Source organism: Empidonax traillii, unplaced genomic scaffold, assembly GCF_003031625.1.
Source record: "Empidonax traillii isolate 1590-97213 ecotype Southwest subspecies unplaced genomic scaffold, ASM303162v1 scaffold34:size3740991, whole genome shotgun sequence".
NCBI lineage: Eukaryota > Metazoa > Chordata > Aves > Passeriformes > Tyrannidae > Empidonax > Empidonax traillii.
The window spans coordinates 2,386,162-2,407,412 of record NW_020955227.1 but is presented as its reverse complement, the minus strand read 5'-3'; the positions used below and the strand labels follow the sequence as shown (position 1 = coordinate 2,407,412).

At 50.6% G+C, this 21,251-nt stretch overlaps 1 protein-coding gene across 1 annotated transcript in view; it reads right to left on the bottom strand.

Moving 5' to 3' along the window:
• Positions 1–20,812, bottom strand: part of MEGF9 (multiple EGF like domains 9) — a 50,441-nt gene extending 29,629 nt beyond the window's left edge. Inside the window, exon 1 of the mRNA XM_027877880.1 lies at positions 20,470–20,812. Within this exon, the coding sequence (XP_027733681.1) occupies positions 20,470–20,812 (343 nt within the window). The remainder of the gene's footprint in view (positions 1–20,469) is intronic.
• Between the last annotated feature and the right edge of the window lie 439 nt (positions 20,813–21,251).

The window sequence follows — 21,251 nt, the reverse complement described above, 5'->3', positions numbered from 1 at the left end:
CTCTCCCCAACTTGCTCTAGTGATTCACCCTTGCTCTGCCTCAGTTTCCCCATCTCAGGGTGTTCATCCACCCCCAGGCCCTCCAAGCCCTGCTCGTCTCTGCCTGTTTCCCATTGCTAAATCATCAAGGTTCCCCTTCCCTCCCCACAAAGCATTATACAACAGCTCAAAGCACATGGTTAACACTGATAAAACCCACCACCTTTGCTCGTGATGGCACTGACAGGCTTTAATTAATTAACAGCCCCATGACGTTCAGAAGTGCCAGAATAGAGGTACCATAAAACTGCATGTCACTGCCACATGTTCCCCCTTCAAACAGAAAACCCAAACACCACTCCCTTCAGGAACAACATTTAACCTTCACTTTTCATTGCTTAGAGGCAGGAGGAGTGAAAGGGAAGGTACAGAAAGGGGCACTGTGTGGGACACAGATTTAATGTGCAATTTCAGTCAGCCCCAGCCCCAAATTGATTGATTGTTATTATACAGAAGTCACAGGTTACCAATAAACTGGAGAATAGATATTTCTGTGTTTTATTGATTAGATCCACAGCATGGCTGTAAACAGCATTGACACAACCAAGAACCTCCAGGTTTGCAGGTGCCCTGTGACCCCTCGGTGTGGCCACCTCAAGCTCAGTGCCAGCCCCCCCAACACAGATCTCAACCTCCAAATCCCACCCTGATGCAAAACCCAACTCTGCAAACCCCAGCAACATCTCAGCCTGAGCCAGATCCATCACGACACCGTGTTCCTTCATCTCCCATCTCCTCCCAGTACCTAAACAGGGTTTGTTCTGGAGTAAAAATCATTTCTCAAATTATTTTTTTTTTCACATCCTTTCAGCTCTGCAGTGTTTTAGGTCCTCACACATATTTTAAGCGTGATTCCTTCTCCCCTCCAAGCCACTTAGTGAATGAATAATTTAAAAACGGGTGAAATATTTACAAAGGGCTAAAGAAGCCAACACTGTGAAAAGCACGAAGGTCTCTGTGAAACCACTTTTGCTGGGGACATCCTGAAACAGCGCAAATCCTGAACAAACTCACCTCCTCTCTGGGAGCCAGTATGGAAAAATCCAAGATTCACATTTTTTTGTATAAGAACGCACAGCTGTAGGAGCAAGGGAAGTCCCAGGGATGCTATTTATTGTCCTGCTGCAAAAGCACCCCCAAGGAGACAGACATTCTCTGTTCTATGGAAAAGATGAAGGAAAAAAAAATAATCTATTTAACTTGGAGGTGCCTGTTGTGGGTTTGGGGGGTAGCACAGCCACATCAGCACTGCAGCCAACACACAGCTCAGCAAGAACCTCACCTCCCAAACACCCCACAAGTATCCTGCTGGATTTAAACCAGCAGTAATCATGCCAGGCAAGGGGCATCTCCTGCTGTTTCACAGAATCATTAAGGTTGGATAAGACCTCCGAGATCAGAGAGTCCCACCTTCGACCGATCAAAACCTTGTCAACCGGACCAGAGTTCCACATGCAGGTGTTCCTTGAACACCTCCAGGGATGGGGACTCCACCACCATTTGTTGGTAGGGGCAAAGCCAGAAGTTCCCATTGGCCCCCTCCCTCACCTGCAGACTAAGGTGAGCAGTGCAAAGCCCAGCCCTAGGCTGGAGACAACTGCTTCTTGATTACAGAATGTTTGTAGTTACCCAGGGTTTATACCAATTTCCCTTCACACTACTCTGAGCTCCCAAACCCAGCTCCAACTGAACATCCCATTCACTTCCACAGAGAGGATGAAGCCCCTGTATCCACAGCACACAACAGCATCTCATTACTGTTTTGGTGTTAATTTAGCAGTTTCCCCCCTCTCCCTCAACCCCATACTTCATTCCCAAATTCAAGCCCTCCCTTCTCTCTCATTTCCCCTTCTCAATCCCTCTCCAGGCACCATATTCCTGACAGCACAGGAATAAAGGGATCAGGCAGCAGGTTTAAAAATCTATCCAAGGTCATTTCCTTTCCACTTGTAATTAAATTGTGGAACTCATTGTCAGGGGATGTTCTGGCTGCCAGAAATACCTACGGCTTCAAAGGAGGACTGGAACAGCTCACGGAGGACAGGTCTGCTGGTAGCTGTTAAACACAGGGATCTGGAAGAAGCATCCAGATGGGAAAGTCCCTGAAATGCTGGTTGCAAAAAGTCAGGACTATGCCCTGCCTTCTTGGCATTTTCTTATGGCCAGTCTCGGATGGGTGAAGCTTTGCCCCGAGCCAGGCTGGCAGTTCTGATTTTCTCTTCATTTCCACTGCTTGGGAATGGTTGGGGCTCCAGTTCTCCCCCCAAACCCACAAATCCCCCTTAAAGAGTTAGGCATGGCTTTTTCCACTGGGAATTTTCTCTTATTACAGCCAAAGGCACAGCTGTGCTGCACCACTGCTCTTTCTTCCCCCCTTGCCTTTCAACAGGCTCTTTCTCTTACCCATGAGAAGACACTTCATCCCATCAGTACAATCCACTGATGGGATGAAAAGGGCAGTGGGATGGATGAAGGTCAGGACAGTACTGTCCCAGCATGGGATAATGAAGGTATCCATGAGCTGATTGTTAAAAGAGAAGGTTCTACTTTACACCGCCCTTGTAAAACAATTTACTGAGCTCCAGCCCGTCCCTTCCACATCTCCAGTGCACCATCTCAGTGTGGTCCAGTCTAGGCCTGGACTGGTATTTGTGTTCAACTCCACCACTCCTCACTTGGATGCAACCCCACAGATGCTGTGAGTGCAGGAGCTGCTGTTATCTCAGTGCAGGGATGCTTTGGCCTCCAACCTTCCCCCACAGACTGCAGGAGATCTGGGAGGGCACAGCCTGGCTGAGCTCTCCCACAGGGAGCTGAGGAACATCTGCCACGGGCTAAGAGCTCCTGCAAGAACAGGATCAGAGATGAGCTGATGCACTGTGACTTCCTAAAGAGAAGTGTTCTGCCAAGTCCCAGGACTCATTCCCATCTAGACAGCACTCAGCACAAAATAATAGTCAACTCTTGCGTCACGAAGGTGCATTAAAGTGCTCAGACCTGTAATTTGCTCTCACTTGAGGCTACAGTGCAAAGCCAGAGTGGCAAGAGGAGTATCTCTGCCTACCCCCCAAAAAGTTTTATATACATATAGGAGTGTCTTCTGTTATTTAGCATGCATTTATTACTGAGTCCAACAGATTCAGGGCACTTAGAGACTCCACCAAGCTCTGGGCACTGCAGAGTCCAGTGTGCTGGTGGTGAAGAGAACAGCGTTCACATTAATACTGTTAAGAGCTTTGCACAACCCACTTGTGCTGCTCCAATAAAAGGCTTTTATGGGTCAACAAGGGGAAAAATACAAGAATTTCTCAGTGCTCATACATCACTTGTAATGTCATTAAAAGATTAAACATACTTGTTGAGGAAAATCAAATCAGATTAAATCTCTCTCTTATCACTTGGAAAGAAGTACAAAGCCAAGGTCCCAGCTCTCGGGGTCACCACAAGCACTTTCCATCAGCAGGAAGCAGGCAGGGCTGGGGCTTCAGCCAAACTCCAGCTCAGCCCCAACAGTGTCACACTTCTGCCAGTGATGAGGCATCGCTCCCCACCGCAGCTCCTCAGCAAACCCACCCTCAGACCCTCCCCAAATGCACAGGCTGCTTTACTCCCTGGGATTATTCTTATTACTTCCCTGCACCTGCAATGAACATAGAGGAATCTGGTTACTGAAGAGTTCCTGAAAGCTTCTCCACATGGAGGAATTCTGTTGTTTTTTCTTCCTTTTTGATGCTAAACGAGTCAGTAACCCGTGCAAGGAGCTTTGAACCTGCTCATTCCCCAGTAAACAGCGCTTTAAAAGTCAGACTCACAGGTGTAAAGCTGTCTTGGGAGACTAAAGGATAAAGCCCTGCAAACACTAGGAAAAAAAAAAAAGTAAAAATGTATTCTCATTAACTTTGTATTCCTCCTGCACCGGGAGATCCCCATGTCACAGCACAGCTGGGGCACAACACCTGAGGAGCTCCCGTGGATGGGACAAGGCGATGCCAGGAGGAGCAGGAGTGGTCCTGGAGTCATTAAGATCCAGGTTATAAGGCAAAAAGCTGTGCAGGAGGGATTGCACAGCTGCAGCCCAGGAATTATTCATTCCTATAGAACAATAAATTCCCATACGGAGACAAACCCTCCGAGTCTCTTATGAAGCAGAATGTGTACAAAGAGGAATGTGGCCCTAAAATGTTTATGATACAAGAAGCTACAGTAACTTCAAATAGACCAAATAAATGCTTGAGGATTAAAACCTCCACAGTTTGAAAAAAAAAAATGGATCCAAGCCTTTTAATTAATTTAAAAATAGTTTTGTTGGCATTTGACTTCAGTTGGTTAGATTTTCCCACTAATATTTCCACGAATGTCTGCAACCATATAAATATTCCATGTTTCTATTTGAAAATCTCTGTATTTTTTACCACCCAGAGCGTGACACAGCCAACCCAACGCGAGGTTCAGAGACAAACAGGGTAAAAAGTAACTTTGGCAAATATCTCCCTACCAGAGCGCAGCAATCCTGGCAGCTCACACCCTCCTGACAGATGTACTTGTGTGGCACCTCTCAGGAAATTAAACTGTTTTGTCAGCAAAATACTTTCGGTCAAAGATCAAGACACCTCACACAGGATGGGGCTGGGAATTTATTAGCAGATTCCAATTTTAGTATCTATCCACCATGCCCTAGCAGAGAGAGGGATTAAAAAGAGCTTCATGAATAATACGAACTATAATCATCTGTTGAAGGCTCTGTGTGCTCAGATTCTTGCAAAAAGTAATTAAACTCACAAACTTTGCTCGGTGCTTTGGGGAGTTGCAGCTAATGAACGAACACGTTAATTTATATGGGAGCTTTAAGGAGCTACAGAGAAAATCCTGAGCAAGAATTGTCCTTCCAACTGTTTGTGTTTGGGGTATAAAGTTGTGCTGCATGAACAACCAGCAGGAAAACAGGGGATAGGAGATGAGCTGGAGGATGAGCTTGGATGAACAGCCCTTTATCACATCCCAGCCTTCCCAGCACAGCTCCCAGTGAAACACTGCAGAGTCCTCTGGGTGAGACCTTGGGGAGAACCAGCTCTGACCATCACCTGGTTAAACTACACTAGTGATTTCTCCTTGCTTGAATTAACAAATGAAAACTTCCTTGCAAGCAACTCCAATAAGATGCAGAGTGCAGCCACTGGATTCCCTAAGTATAGAGCAATTAGGGAAGGAATCACCAGAGACCTGCTCCCATCACACCTCCATTTCTAAGATGGTTACAAACAAGAAGGGCAAATCTTCAGTCCCAAAAGCCCAGGTGAAGAATGCAGGTGACTCTTTTGCTCCACTAAAGAAGCTGGGGTTTGCTTCCCACTCTCTATCCAAGAGCTTTTTTGCACAAACACAGTATTTGTGGCTGGTACATCCCACCCCACACTCCCAGGGCTCCCTCCCAGGGCTGCTGCCCAGGCTGCAGAGCAGGGAATCTGCCCAGCTACAGGAGCTGCACATTTGTCTGACACAATTAAGTTGCTTAAAACCAAAATACATTGCTCCAAGGCACGCAGCCTTCCAGAGCCTTCTCCCCTCTGGACCTTGCCTGAAGATACAACAGCTCCTCTTCTCCCAAATCACTGCAATTAACTCCTCATGCTCTCAGGGACAATTTCAGCTTCAGCAGGAATCGCTGTGACTTCCAACCTCCTCCTCCAGACCACCCTGGGCTGTGCTTGCACCGAGCATCCCCTGAGAGCTCCGTGGGTGCAGGTGAGGAGAGCTTGTCACCCCCAGCCATCGCTGCCCCAGGTCCTGGCTGCGCTCACACTGCCTGTGAGAAAAGGGAATGGCCAAGTTCAGGCTGCTGGAAAGCCCTTTTTTGCTTAGCACAGAAATCACAGCCTAGGTGATAATATCTGCTTCAGCACCACCAGCTGCTGAAACCTGCACCGAGGGGAGGGGAGCTGGTGGGGACTGGGACAGCCTCCATCCCTCCGTGCAGGTACATCGTGGTAGGAGCTGCAGGGCCTGGATCTCTTGGGAGGTTTCCTAGTGAGGTGGCAAACCCACATGGCTGATCTCACTGCAAAATGCAGCTTTTTTTATTGGGGCAAAGACATAACAACCCAATTTCTTTACACTGCAGCCTAACCAGATCCTTCACTGATGTACAGAGGGAGCTGCAGCTTTGCCTCACCACTGACCCCAAGCAGAGTTACCAAAGCTCAGTCCAGCAGAGAATGGCTGTGGTAGAAAGTCATCCCTCCCTTCCCTCTCCTTTACAGCAGCCTCTCTTACACTGGGAGGGAAGGCAGAACAAAAGCTGGAGATGCCAACAGCGACGGCGCAGGTGTGCAATCGATCCATAATTCAATATAAAAATGTTGGGAAGCACATCCTCCCCCAGCCACAGGCAGAGGAATGCTCTGCATCTCCTGGAAGAAAGCAGATGCTCCTCAGATGGCTGCCACGGCCCCCCAGATGGCTTTGGGGTACACACAACCTCTGCAGAAGGTATTCACCTTTTGGGGCAGCACAAGCATCAGGCCCAGGTTTCTCTCTGAGAGTGCGGGAAGGATTTTTAGATTGTTCTAATAATTCCCCAAGACAAGAGGTGCATTCAAAAGGACACTCTGGGCATCCACAAGAAGTGGAGGATGGACCAAAGGAGGGTCACATTTTTGCTCTGCACACAGGGAAGGGGCCTACCATGCTTGGCACACAGGGAGCAAGAGGCATTTTTTAAGCTTTTTGTGCCCTTCTTTTTTTTTTTGTAATAAGGACGAGAGGGCACACTTATTTCGGAGGGTTTCAGGCTATTTTTTGTTTAATCCTGTGGAGAAAAATCTGGAATGAAAACTTTTATCAATAACTCCAGCAGGTGCCCAGGGCAGTTCTTTTCAAGCTTCAGCTCCTCCAGCCGAGGAGCAAAGGGACAGTTCCATTAACAAAGCCCCTTTTATCCACGGTGTTAATAAACACTTACTGAAAGTGTTAATAAAAAGAAGCTTTCCAGAGCCTGAGCTATGACCCCAGTACATCTCAGCTCACTGTATTTTCAAGCTTGGAGGTTTCACAGAGTACTCTGAGTTGGAAGGCCCCACCATCACAGGATTCATTCCCAATACACGCTCCTTTTTTTTTTTTTTCTCCCTACTCTAAATAAACATATTTAAATGCAGACTTTTATTCATCACAAACAGCAAAATATCTTTCTTCCTTTCTCACTCACTTTAAAGGCTGAGCAGGGGAAGGGAGAGGGACTTGAAGAGCAGAAAACCCTTTGAGATCCTGCAGCCAGCAAGTCCCGGCTCTCTCGCTGCTCCCGAGCTTGGTTCCAAGTTTAATAAAGGTGTTTTGTCTCCTCGCTTAATAAGTGGAATTACCATAGCAGAAAGCCCAGCGGGGGAGAGGGATAGCACGGGGCATGAGTAATCACAACTGGTTTCGGGCAGGTTTTGCCATTTGGGTCCTGTTTCAAGGTTATGATGACATAGCGCCACGGGCTAGTTTGGAGTTACCACAACTCCTGCCAGACAAGGGGTTGTAACTTGCAACGTGCTGTAAGCAGGGAGAACTGCTGGGACAGAGCAAGGAGAATGTCATCCGAGCTGGCAAGAGAGGTTTCCTGCTCCATAAGTTTTATTCCCTTATTTTACAACACAGCCCTGTGCTTGCCCTGCTATGCTTTGCGCAGGACAGCGATGCAGCCACCTCCAGCTCACATGAGGTGATTTAAATCCCCCCTCTGAGAACTTGTTTCACACCTTCACCCGGCACCTGCCAAACTGGGTTGCAAATGCTGCAGCAAGACAAAGTTTTCTGGCAAATCCATGGAGGAGAAGTCAAGCTTTCAAAGAAGGAACTGATATGGGCCAGGACACGTCATGGAAAAAGACACCTGGACAGAGAAAGCTGCCACTTATCACTGGAAACAGGGAACTGCAGCAGATCCAGTATCATCTGCTGAGGGGGAGCAGCCAGCACAGTGCACCTGAGTTGTACTACTAATCTTCCTCCAGCAACTGCAGCCACGGCATGAATTTAGGGAGCATAAATTCCCCCCCTGAACACACAGCAGAGCAGAGCTCACCCACAGGGGTTCCAGGGCAGCTGCCAGCCCCTGGTTCCCCCTCAGCTCTGCTTTGAGCCCCTGAGCCCTGCAGCAGGTGAGTGACTCCAATCAGGGCTGCACATCAGCTTTTCATTCCTCTCTCCTTAGTCACCACACTGCTGCCAGCACAGACAGACCCTGTAGCTCCATCCAGCCCCAGCTCCTGCCTCAGCCACAAGGTATTACCTATATTTATTTCTAGCAATAGCTCACCTTCCAGAGGGAAATGTTTCCATTAAACAGCACAACTTCAGCAACCACAAACAAACAGTGACTCAAAGCCTAAGCCAATTCTCTGAAACCTCCACAATAAATACCAGGTCATCCAGCAGAGTACAACAGGCAACATCCCTGTCCCACAGAACACCCAAATCCTCTTTACATAGGGAAAACTCTTAAAAAAGTGTGACAAAAAGGATGGAGGTAGCCAGGCACAAGGGTTTCAGGCACCCTGTGCAGTGCTTCCCCCTCTCACCCATAGCTCTAAGCTGAGACCAAGTCTGAGCCAAGATGCTAAAACCAAACTGGAGATTTCCAGGGTCGGAGCTGAATCCCCCACCATCACCAAGGGGGAATTACCCTTGGCAAAAGCAGCACACTCAGTCTTGGGTTGGTAAAACCAAGCCAAAGAGATGCTCAAAACCACAGAGCTTCCTCTGCAGCCTGTGGGTCAGCTAGAAGAGGTTTGTTGACATTTCTATCCTGACCATTTCCCCGTTTTTGAGGGCTTCATAATGACTGTTTTGGCATTGCAGGAGGAGGAGTGGTGCCTCCTCTTCCACCAGCTCTGCTGCCAGTGAGAAGCCCTGCGAGAAGATGATCTGAGTCCCATCTGCAAAGCGACACCCATTGAACCCAGGGAGCTGCAGGTACCTGACACAATCCTGAGGCTCTGCTTTGATGTGGCCAAGAGTGCACCCACTGTAAAATACATCACCTGGTACGGCATATATACAGGTGGGAGAGCATCAGCTCTAAGGCAAGGAACACCTACCCCACATATACACGACAATGGGTACAAGGCATCCCCCAAGAGGGATCACAAAGTGATGGGTGGAGGAGCAGAGAGAGGAAGGCATCAACTCCCCAGTCCATAAATTTGAACTCACCATCTACACACCTCCTGGAAAGCTTTTAAGGGGTTTGTAACCAAAAAGTGTAGATAACCACTGCCCCAGACATTCCCTAACACCTAACTGGGGGTGCTGGGGGGACAAGCAGGACTGTCATTCTGTCCATCCCAACCTAGAGCTCGCCGCCTTCTGCAGGAAAGACAGTGCCACACTTGTAACCCACTGTCCCTTCAGAGACCAGTCCATTTCTTGTTTATTTTTCATTTTAAATGGATTAGACATGTACAAAAGCCTCCCTTGAAAAGAAACAACCAAGATGCAAAAAGGATGGGAAGATCCAACTGCGAGGCGTCAGCACTAATCCACGTCAAAGGGCACGCTGTCAACAGCTCACTGTGAACTTCCAGGAGGAAAAAAATGCTCAGAATAAAACAGTTAAGACCAGATAAGCGTTTGTCATTAATTATCTGGAGTCAAACTTGGATTTCTCAACAACACAGCCCAGCCAAAGCAAGCACATTAATAACAGAACATCTCTTACAGGGAGCTCCACGCCGGGCATGCAGCCTGCCCTTGGAGGGAGAAAGGCTGGAGGCAGGTGGAGGCTCTGTTTGCTTTTCTCTGATAACAGGTATTTAGTTTTCGACGTCACTTCGCTTTATCGCAGCCTCAAACCCGGCCGAGCAGCCCGGCTCCACCTCCCCATCTGCTCCCTCTGCCAGCTGGCCCCGTGGCTGAGGGGATGCTGGGCAAGCCATGGCCGTGCCACACAGCCCACCAGCAACCCAGACCCACACAGGGACCCCCATCCTGCCCAAGAACTGGGGGGCACCGGGGGAAAACCCCACAGGACAGATCCTAACACGACACAGCTGCTCAAGGGAGGGGAGCGCTGGGAGCAGGGACGGCTGCGCTCGCGTCCAAGTCAACTGCGGAGCTGAGAAACAAGGCAAATCCCCCCCAGTCCTTCCTCGAGTACTGGGAGCAGTAGGAATAAAAAAAAAAAAAAACACAAGTGGCCTCGGCAGGGAAGGGCAGAGGCTCCCAAGACATCGCCTGTGCTGGCAGCAAGTGAGCAAACACCCAGCCCAGGCAGGAGCCGACAGGTCGCTGTGCTCCACTTCAGTCCCAATAACCCTTTAGCTCTGACAAACAACCTGGAGCAGACCCTCCACATTCTCAGGATACCCTGGGGTCCTCACTGCATCCCAGCCCAGGTGCCCACAGCCCTCAGGCTGCAGTTTGGGTGGGAAGGGGGGCATGGGAATGCCCCCACCACACCACACCCCGCCCAGCCGAGTCATTGCGCAAGGTTCCCTGTCCTTTCACCATCCAGCAACGCTCCAAACAAAAGGCACCACAAAGGTTGGGTGCCTCTGCCCCATTACTCACACATCTGCCATCGAGGCATGTTTTGGGCAGGCAGTTTGGTTTGCAGGAGCCACATCCAAAAATCCTGCCTGTTCCCTCAGCGCCCAACACGGTGCATCCCTCCTGATTTTGCCCCCACGCAACTGCTCAGGTGAGCACATTGGGAACAAGATGCTCAAAGAACAACCTAAAAACCAGTCTCTGATGTTTGCTTTGTTCCAGGTGATAAAAGGCATGATTTTCAGCAAGCAGAATATATATATATATATTACAATATATACATATATCTATATATCTTTTTTTTTGAAATAGAGGGAAGAAGGAAAATGGAACCATTGAAGTTTTCACGGCCCAAGGAGCTTTGAAAAATCTGGAGGGAAAGTACAGAACATCAAGTTTAAACCCTTTTCAATGGAAAAGCCCATAAAAGGAAACAGGATCTTTTGCAGAAAGATATCTATTTTGCTGATTTTGACAAAAAGGTCTGCTCAGAGGAGGGGAGAAAAAAAAAATCTTTCATTTAAATGTTTCCAACTAGCTTTGCACCTTTACAGTGCTGCTCATGAAAGCATCCTCACAAACCTTACTGTTATTGCTGAAACATGGTGTGCCCAAGGAGAAGGGAGGTCTGACCATGTGCAGGCAGGGGTTTGGAGACAACCCTTGCCTATACCATGGAAATGAGCAGGTATTATAAAAGGCAGGTGGAAAAAAAATATGTATCTTAAAAAATAATCAACTTCCTCCCCTCCATTTTGCCCCAGGGGAGGGGGGAAATGCTGATCCTCCAGCTCACAGATGGCTCTTCTGGAACAACCTCCCGGTTTCCACCCCGTCGGCCACGTCTAGTGATGGGGAAGGATTTGGGAGCAGGGATGAAGGACATCAGGCTCCCTCTCCTCGACGTCAGCAGCAGCAGCACTGCACATGCTGTGCATGCCATGGGATGCAACATGGGATGTGGTGGGTATTTGCTGGGATGAAACATCACCTCTGCCCTCCAATCCCTCCCCAGCCACGACCACAGAGGAGGAAGCTGTGGGTCGAGCACACACCTCCCTGGCAATTAAAATCATCTCCTTAATCTCCCCCAGTCCCAGCCATCCTGTGACAGGCCACAGAAAATATTAATTACACCCTTTCCCATTCAGACCAGTTTCTTTCTCATTCAGGTGCTGCTGGATCTGAGTCAGAGCCAAGCTGGCATTCAGCAATTGCGCACAAGGGAAGATGGAGCATCACCTAAAAGGTTGTTGTTCCACCTTGTATCTCCCTTGAAACTTCACACAACTGCACACACGGCAATGAATTTAGACTAATGCCACCAATGAAACGCTCAAATTAATAGCAATGAAGTGTAAGTGCTCCACGTGGCTGCAGCAGAGCCGTGCTGGGGAAAACGACCTGTGAAGGCTTCAAAACCAGCACATGATGAGACCACTGGGAGGGAAAAAAAAAAAAAAAAAGGCAACAAAACAAACAGTCCGTTTCAATCTCTTTTTCATAAAGAGCCAAAATGAACCCAGGAACACATCAGAGAATAATCATTTAGCACAGATCAAACAGGAGAACTAGCATATTAAAAATACATGCAGCATTAATCAGCTACGCAGAGTTATGTGCCATCATTTCCATAAATAATACAGGATCAAAGCAGCCCAAGCAGCACTATCAGTTAATATAGTCAGCCAGTCAGTCAAAATAGAGTAAAGCTGCCTGAAAACTGTGGCTGTATAATTTGCCAGGAATAAAGCAGATTCATCTGAGAAGTGGCATGACCAGTTAAACGGGTAAAGGTTACCAGCAGCCTCCTCGTCATAGGGAGGTGATGCCACAAAGGAAAGAAAAAAAAAAAAAAAAAGAAGGAATTAAGGGTTAATGCAGCTTCAAAAAATTATTTTTAAAAAATGAACTTGGGGAATATCAATATACCTTGTCTAGTGGTAGCCCCATCAAGAGCCAAGGTGTGGGGGAAAGGTGGGAGGACCAGTACTGCTGATAGCATCTCCAGTGGCTGGAGCAGGGGTGAGCCATGGGATGCAGCCCACCCAGAGCCCCTGCCCAGGTCAGGGCAGTGCCAAGGAGCTCCCCTTTTGCCCAGTAGAAACCTCCCTGCTGCAGAAACCACCCGTCCTGCTCAGGGTGAAGGCTCAGCACCAATGGCCTTTAAACATCCACCCATCCATGCATAGAAAATGCCTGTGTCATTAAGCCTTTTGCTGAAAGGCTGCAGAGCCATTCAGCTGCCTGATTTTTAAAACAGGCATGTGGAGCAGCTCGAGCTATAAATAGCAGGGATGGTTGCCTCGTCATGTGTCTGGGGGCTTATTTATAAGGACAGGGGGCAACTGAATCAAAAATGGTAAATAAAAATAACAATAATAATAATTAAAAAAAAGGCATCTTGGACTTCTCTGCTTTAAGTCCAAGATGCCAGAAGGGGAAGAAAAAAAAAACAAACCAAACCTTCGAGGTTTTTTTGCTTTCTTCTTTTTCCAGGCGCAAAGCGAACGCCCATCGCTCATGCTCAGACTCTGAATCGGTTACATTTACAAGGCAAATTGTAATTCATACAGCAGGTGTTCAGAAATTAAAAAAAAAAAAAAAATCCTCCTTTAAGCAGCACAAGACTGAACTAAGGCTTTGCATGAGTTCCTGTGGCTCCGGGGAAGCGCCTCATTCACTGAAATAGGACCCGTGTGTGTGAAGCAGGAGCAGAGACCTCAAAAATCTGTTCCAGCGTGGGGGGAATAAAAGCCCTGAAGGGTTGGAGCAGAGCTGCTGCCAAACAGGAGGGCTGGCAGCCTGCGTGGCATCACGACCCTGCTGCATTTCGGGTGACGGAGGGCGATAGGAATTTTGCACGGGAAGATCCGGGATGAGCATCGGCCAGAGGAGGAATTCAGCCTCCAACAAAAGAGCAGCTCTGGGCAGCTCAAATGGTCCCCGGGCGATTAAGTGCCCCGGCAGAGTGTTTGGGGGGTCTATTCTTCGCAGGCAGCAAGGCGCAATCCCGGGAAACCACGTGGATCCAGCATCCCCCTCTCTGTTCCCTGCCTTTATTAAATCGCCGGAGAAAACAAGGGGAGACAGCCAAGCTGCTCCCAGCCCTTCAGCGCCAGGACACCAGCCAGCTGGGATGCAGGAAAAGCTGGACCACTTTTCCAGAATCCCTTGCTGTGAAGAATCAGGGAAAGGAGCCATGGGGGAACAAGTGACCCCATCAGATGAGGTGACAGCCTCCACTGCTCCTCCAGGAGCCAAGACCAGCACCACTGGGAAGTTTCCTAGTGAATAAGGGGAAAAATGTTCTGCCAGACAAATGAGGTTCAATTATTCCAAGTCCAGAATATCTTGTTAGAAATGCTTCCAGACTGACAAGCTCTAATCCAATAAAAGACCCTTCCAGACAAGCCCTGCTGGGATTTGGGGAGCATTTTCCCCCTGGCAGGGACCCAGAAGCCCCCAACCCCACAGTGGGGATGGATTTAGCCCCAAGCACAACAAGCACATCAATCTTACAGGACAGCCTCAAGGCACAGGACTCTCAACCCTACTGGAAGCTTAAGCAGAAGCAAAGCAAGAACAACCATTTAATTTCAGAACCCAAAACTCAAATAAAATAAAAAAAAACCAAATAATTTCCTGTGAACCAGAAATCTGGTTTTTAGCCAGTTTAATGAGACTGAATTGCAACTGGTTCTGTTCTCCTGGGGTGGTGGAGACACACGACCCCCCAAGGCAGGGCAGATGGCTGGATTGCAATCTAGCCCTTAGCTCATAAAACATATTAATATCCCCAACCAATTATAAAGTGCCAGACTCTGTCCCTCTGGCCTCTACTCCCACTGAGCAATGCCTCACTGAACAAGGCAGCCCTGTTGAGCTCAGACATTCAGCACCTGCCAGGGCAACAAAGCCTGTGGCTTTCCAGGACCTGTGAAGCAAGCCTGAGCCCTTGCTCCATCCTCTGAGATCTCCGAGCTTGTCAAGCCTCAGGTGCAGTCAAGGTGCTGAACAGAAATCCAGCTCCTTAAAAAATAAAACAAAAAAAAAAAAATCGTGTTAAGTGCTTGTCAGGGGTAAAGCAGACTGAGCCTCCCCATCCAGCCAGACGGCTGGAAGAGAAATCCCTGCCTTCAGCACCCAGCCTTGGCATGAGTTTACTCCTAATTCTGGCAGATGCATCACACTACTAAGATCCTGGAAGCACCAGCGAGCACCTCGGATCTGCAGCAGCGCTCCCTGACAGTCAGCTGGTGTCAGCTCCACAAATGTGAGTGGCACACAGTGCCTCAGCCCTGGGTATTTATAGGCCACGGGCTCTCATCAAAAACCTCTGAAATCTTTCCCCTGACTTCAGCAGACTCACATCCGGGCCCTCTGCTCCTCAGAGACAGCTTGTTCTGTGCTTCCCTGCACACAGCCACGGGGTGTGGGATGTCCTGGATGTCCCTGTCCTCGTGCTGCTCACCCACAGGCAACTGGTGAGGACAGACTTGGGGACAGGCTCGATGCCTACCATTACACAGCTGGGCAGATCCCAGGATGCTGCAGCCACCTCCAAAACTGCACTGGAGCAGCACAAGGACCAGAGTCCCCTCCAGGATGGGGCCATTCACCCCCTGAGGTTACACCTTGGTGTAGCCCATGAGATGAGCTCTGCTGCCAGCCCAGCACCACCACTCCACAGAACCACAGTGCTCCTGTCCCCTCTGGCACAGCCAGGCAGTCGACAGGACTGAGGCAAAGGTGCCTCTCTGGGAACAGGCAGCCCCAGGAGGATGCTCCAAAAGTAAAACCAGCCACTGCCCAGGAAGCTCATCCCACACTCGGCCACACATTTCCCAGCTGTTTGGACAGGCACAACCTTTGCACTCCATGCAAACCCCAGTCGGTGTTGCAAGAGTTCCCCTGGTCACACTTCAGCACTGCCTGACTGTCCCAGACACCCTCACAGAGCCCAGAGGACCAGCAAAGGCACTGGGACACCTCCTGCCCACCACACAGCTTCAGACAAACCACTTTATTCCGTGCTCCAGCACCTTTTTTCCCCTCACAGGCTGGTGCTTGGGTATTACCAAGAGCAGCCAGATAAACAACATCACCACACAGTGCCAGTGCCATTTTACAGATGGCATTTTCCAAGTGGCAACTCAGTGATGTGATGTCTGAATCTCAGCTATCATTTAAAATAAAATTAAAACTAAAAAAGCAAAAACCCCAGCAGAGAGAAGATAACAAACAAGACCTTGGACGCTCTGTAGATCCTCCCAAAAATATCCCGATATTCATGAGCATCGCTAAGTCCCAGAATCTCAAAATCTTGAGTCAGGACAGTTGGATGCATCTGATACAGGAATGACTCAGATGGGAGCGTGGAGGCAGGGAGTGACATTTTCTGCTGTGGGCAACATCCCTTTATTTTAAGCTCAAAGCTACAAACCTCACAATTTATTACTTGATTGAAAAAAGCCGCTCTCTGCCCTGGCTGCTCCCGGACTCATCCCAAGGAACAAGAACCATCCTCCTTATCCTCAGCTTTCACATCCTTAACTTCATTTCCATTTCTTTAAATAAATTCAAATCCTGCTGACACCTTGAATACAAGTTATCTCAGTAAACACATTGAACACAATCCCAAGCCCTCAAAAGAGGAAAGCTTAAGCTGCCTTCCCAAGCAGTGAGCAGGAGGAAAGCTCCAACCCCCACCCCTGGCTTCTTCAGATCATCCCCCACGGAGTCAGAGGCAGACCAGGGGCATTCAGGCAGGTATCTGTATGAACCCATACAGGGGTGGGAAGACCTCTACCAAAGGGTGTAATGGCTCAATGGGAAGAGAGAAGGAGTCACCCAGAGCTACACAAGGGACCAGCACTGGCACAGTGTCCTGAAACTGCCCTTCAGCGAGCTGGCTGTTTCTGTCCTACCAGGCTTTGAGAGCTCCCAGCCCCTCAAGGAACACAGACAGCCCAAGTGTGGCAGGGTCTGGCTGCTGATGGCTCCATGACTTGGACCAAAGTCTTTTCCCCACGACAATACTGCCGGTTCTGCAGAAACGCCCCCCCAAACCTGCCCTCACTATACCTCGTGCAAGAATGGGGTGCACAGCCCTGTCTCCATGTACCTGCACAAAAGTAAAACCCTCCAGCTCTCCAGCTGGATGATGAAGAGCTGAAGCAAGCACTCACCAGTCCCCTCCTCGCCCCAACACTTCCCCTGCACCCAGACAGTCACCTAGGTCACCCCAACGCCCCCAGGGATTTGTCAGGCTCCTCTTTACAAGCTAAATCCATCAGCTAATCCCACCCAAAGCCACAGCCTCCACCCATTTAGGGGGCTCTGGCTGCAGCTCCTCCATCTGAGCTGCAGCACCTCAGCAAGAGGTGGCCCCGCGCCAGCAGCTGGAGACCCATCAGACATCACTGCACACCCTGACTCAGCTTTCACACATTTCCGTAGCAAATGTGACACCTTCCCCTGGTTTAACTGCTCTGAGCCACCAGGCCATCTGCATTTCCTGCCCTGTGGCTGCAGCAGAAATTGCTCATCGGCCCCTCCTATGAGGTTCAGAGGTGAGGAGTCAGACCCAGCACCACTTCTGGGAGCCGGTGACCCTGCAAGGCAGGTGGAGCACAACAGAAACCCCAGGGAGGAAAGAAGGCAAAAGCTTTCAGGATCTGAACCATTTAGTACAGTCTAAAGATGCCTAAACCCAAGATTTGGGTGCAACTCCTGTGCTGACCCAGCACAGCACGGGGACAGCAAGGCCGTGAAAGGAGGTTTGGGCTTTTCAGCCCACCCATCTGCCGTGCATGGGGCTGGAAAAAAAAAAGAGTCAGAACAAACTGTCCTTCAAGGAGACCCATATTGTTCAACACCACCCTACAGAAAGGGGTGGAATAGAGCAGTTTTGTTCTTTAGGGTGGCAAAGTCTAACCAGGACCACGCTGGTCACTGCAGCTGCATCTCTGCTCCAAAACAAGCACCCCCACCCGAGCAGCAGCCATCCCCAAAACAGCTTCCCCAGCAAAGCTCCAGCTTCTGCTTGAAACAAGACTGCTGTGGATAAAAGGAAGAGGCAGAGTCTCCCCGGCGGGTGTCGGAGGCTTTGGCGATAAGGCAGGGGATACTTCTAAGCTTGTCTCCACAAACACGGGGATTAGCAATTTACTTCTCTTAAAAACAAAATCCGGGATTTTAACATGATCACAGGCTTGGAAAGAAAAATAAACATCAAGAAACTGGGAAAGGGAAGAAGAGAAGGAGAGTGGAGCAAACAGGCAGTGCAGTGAAAGCTGAAGTGCTTCTTAGATTGGAACGAGAAATGCACTGAAGTCAGACTTGAAATCTTGGTAGTGCTGAACAACAGGGACTGTGAGGACTCTCACACCCATTTCTTATCAGTGGTAACACCATGGGCACTAAGGGAAGCCTTTCTAATGATGTGCATGAGAAAAGGCCCATTTGTTTCATGCAACAGAGCATATAATGCATTAATTACCTACTGAATCGGAAAAGTAATGTTGAAAACATGTTTGAATTAAAGCTAAAGGAGGGTTTCAGCTAAACCCATTATGTTCACTGGCTTTGCTGTACCTTCAGTGCTTAATGCCCTTTCAGAGCAAACCTCTGCACAGGACTCCAGTGTCATACCAGTCACGACAGCACAGAAAAGCCCCATAAAACCCACAGAGGCCAGCTCCCACACAGACCCCAACCTGCACCACCCACCCATGGCACCTCCAGAGGCTCCCACATCACACAGGGGGATGCTGCTGAGACCATCATCTCCTCCCTCCGCTGCCTCACCCCCACAAAGGTGCCCTAAACACCACCCAGCCCACAAGCACCCCAGCAATCCCTCATCAGCCAGGGCTAATCTCAACCTGTCACACTCAGGACTAACAAATTGGGCTGTTGGAGAAGACATAATCTGCCTGTGTGTTCCTACCCTGGCCATCACTGCAGAATAAAGGCACCAGAGAGCAATATTTAGATCAAGTGGCTGTAGCCATTAATAATTAGCACTTTAAAACTTCAAAGGGTGATGCTGGCCTCCACAAGCCGAGCTCAGCACACCCAGGGATGGTGGGGAGGAGTGCTCATCCTCAGCGCTCCCGTATCCCAAGGGAGAACTGAAACACAGGGCTGAGGGTGCCCGTGACAGCACGAGGCACAGACACAAAATTCCCCCCCAACTTGCACCCCTGACAGCTTCTACAGCAGAAGACAAAGGATGTTATCTGAGCATCCCACAGGGGCATCTGAGAGCATCCCAAAGCCACTGCTAAACCAGTCACCTCCTGCCTTGCAATGCTTGCACTTGTCACTTGGCCCACATGAGAGTGATGCTCTTAATAAACCCACTGGAGCCCAGGGGTGGGAGAGATGATGCCACCTGATACCGATGGAAACAAACACAACACAGGAGGTCAGAGGGGGGAAATGTGCTCCAGGAAGCTTGGGGTGGGTACATGCATCCCCCTGGTTGGCGCCCAGAAGGTCACGCTGCGCTGCACAAGCCAGTGAGTTGTTCAGTTGATTCAGTTTGATCCTGGCACAACAGAGAAAACTGCTTCTGCTTTAAGAGCACTCAATCCATCCCACCTTTATCAGCAACTCCTAATCTTAAGCCATTCTGTTTCTTCCAGAAAAAGCAAAGACAGAAACCTCAACAGAAAAAAGGGAATTGAAGTCTGAAATCAAGCAACTCCAGATCTTCAGCTGATTTTACTTCTAGCCAAATAAAACAAGTTGATTAAACCACTTGTTCAGACTGCTAAAGCTACCAGAAGAGCAAAATGCATTCCCTTCACATCAGAGGATGCTCAATGCACTTAAACCAAACATCTTCCAGGTGAAGAGAAAAAATAAATACAAAACAGGAAAGGATCAGCACTATAGTACTTGCATGTGTCTGAACATAAACCTTTGGAAATGCAGAGTGAAGCCAAGTTCTTCAGTAAAGTAAGTGGACAAAGCTCCTTCCATGGACTCCAGCAGAGTTTTGTCTGCTTAATCTATAGGTAAACCACAGTCTCAGCTTTGAAGAGCATCTCCCTGGGAGTGACCAGCACTGTCACTGCACTATACCCAGCAGGAGCCTGACCTAAGAGCTCAGACCTCCCATCCACCCTTTACCTCTCCTCTCCTCACACTCTTCATTGATCATTTATTCCCATTGCCACAGCATCTTCCTCAGCTCTGTATAAGCCCCTGAACACAAGAGTCAGGATGAGACCTACTGAGATGCATCTCTCCTAGCACAGAAGAACAAATGGATCTTTTCTGCCCGCACACGCCCATCAGGTACCACGGGAGTGTGGGGTCTGAGCTGCAAACACACCTTCTGGCATAGGTAAGAACAAGGGTTCCAGTGACTCCAAGTCATCGCTAACCTCGCTCTCCCAGCAGCCGGCACGTGGAGGTGGGACACCGGGAAGCCTCGATGCTCACAGAGCTACCTGACCTCAAAGTCCCCCCGGGGATGCTCAAGGCCAGCATCCACCCTGCTGGACACTACCCCGATACAACGGTGATGGCAAGGACGCGTCTTCACCTCCTCCCCGGGGAGCGCGGTGCACACCGGGGAGCGCTGCCGGGAAGGATGCTTCGGGCAGCCTGGACCAGCCCCTGCTCCCCAAAACCACCAGTGACACCTGTAACACCCCCAGCATGGCAGGGGCACGACACACCCGCCCTGCCAGACCCCAGCCCGGGGTCGGTACGCCCGCACCCAGCCCCAAGGTGGGGAAGGTCGGTGCTGGGCACACGGGGTTGAGATGCTCCAGGGGTCCCTGAAGCCGGAGGGGCCCGGGCAGCCGCCGCCCCGTCCCCTTTGTCCTCCCGGCGGAGGATGGGGCACAGCCCCGTCCCGGACACGCGTGGGCCGCTCACCTGCGGGGCCGCTGCCTGCCGCCGCCTCCTCCACCTCCTCCTCCTCCTCCTTCTCCTCTTCTTCCTCCTCCGCCACCGCCTCCTCCTCCTCCTCCTCCTCCTCCTCCCGCACCTCCTCCGCGGGCGGCGGCGGTGCGGGGCTGCCCCGGGCGGGCGCGGCGGCGGTGCCTCGGGGCCGTGCGGGCGGCACCGTACCCGGGCTGCCCTCAGCGGGGCCGCCGCTGCCGCTGCCGGGCTCCGAGGGCGGCGCGGTGCTGGAAGGCGGCAGCGCGGAGGCGGCGGCGGCGGCCAGGAGGGCGGAGAGGCACAGCAGGGCGAGCGCGGTGCTCGGCCGGCGCCTCATGGTGCGGCGCGGGGCTCCGCCATCCACTCATTCATTTGACGCGACGGGGGGAGCCGGGGGAGCAGCGGCGGCGGCGCCGGGAGCGGCGGCGGCTCCTCCCGCCGCCTCAGCCGGCCATGCCCCGCCGCGCCCGCTCCCAGCGCCCCTCCGGCGGCTCCCGCCGCGCCGCGCCCCGGCTGACAGCGCCCGCCCCGCCCCCGCGCCGCCTCGGCCAATCGGCGCCGCGCCCGCCCTAACTGACGGCGGCGATGCACCAATCAGAGGACGGAGAGGGCGGGCGAAGGGCGGGGCGAGGAGGGGAGGGGGGCGGCATTGTGAGGGCGGAGGGGGGCGCGGAGTGGGACCTCCTTAGAACCCCCGCCGGGCGCGGGCAGCGGGGGCGGCCGCACACCTTCCTTTCTTATGTGTGTCTATATACTTATCTATATCTATATATGCA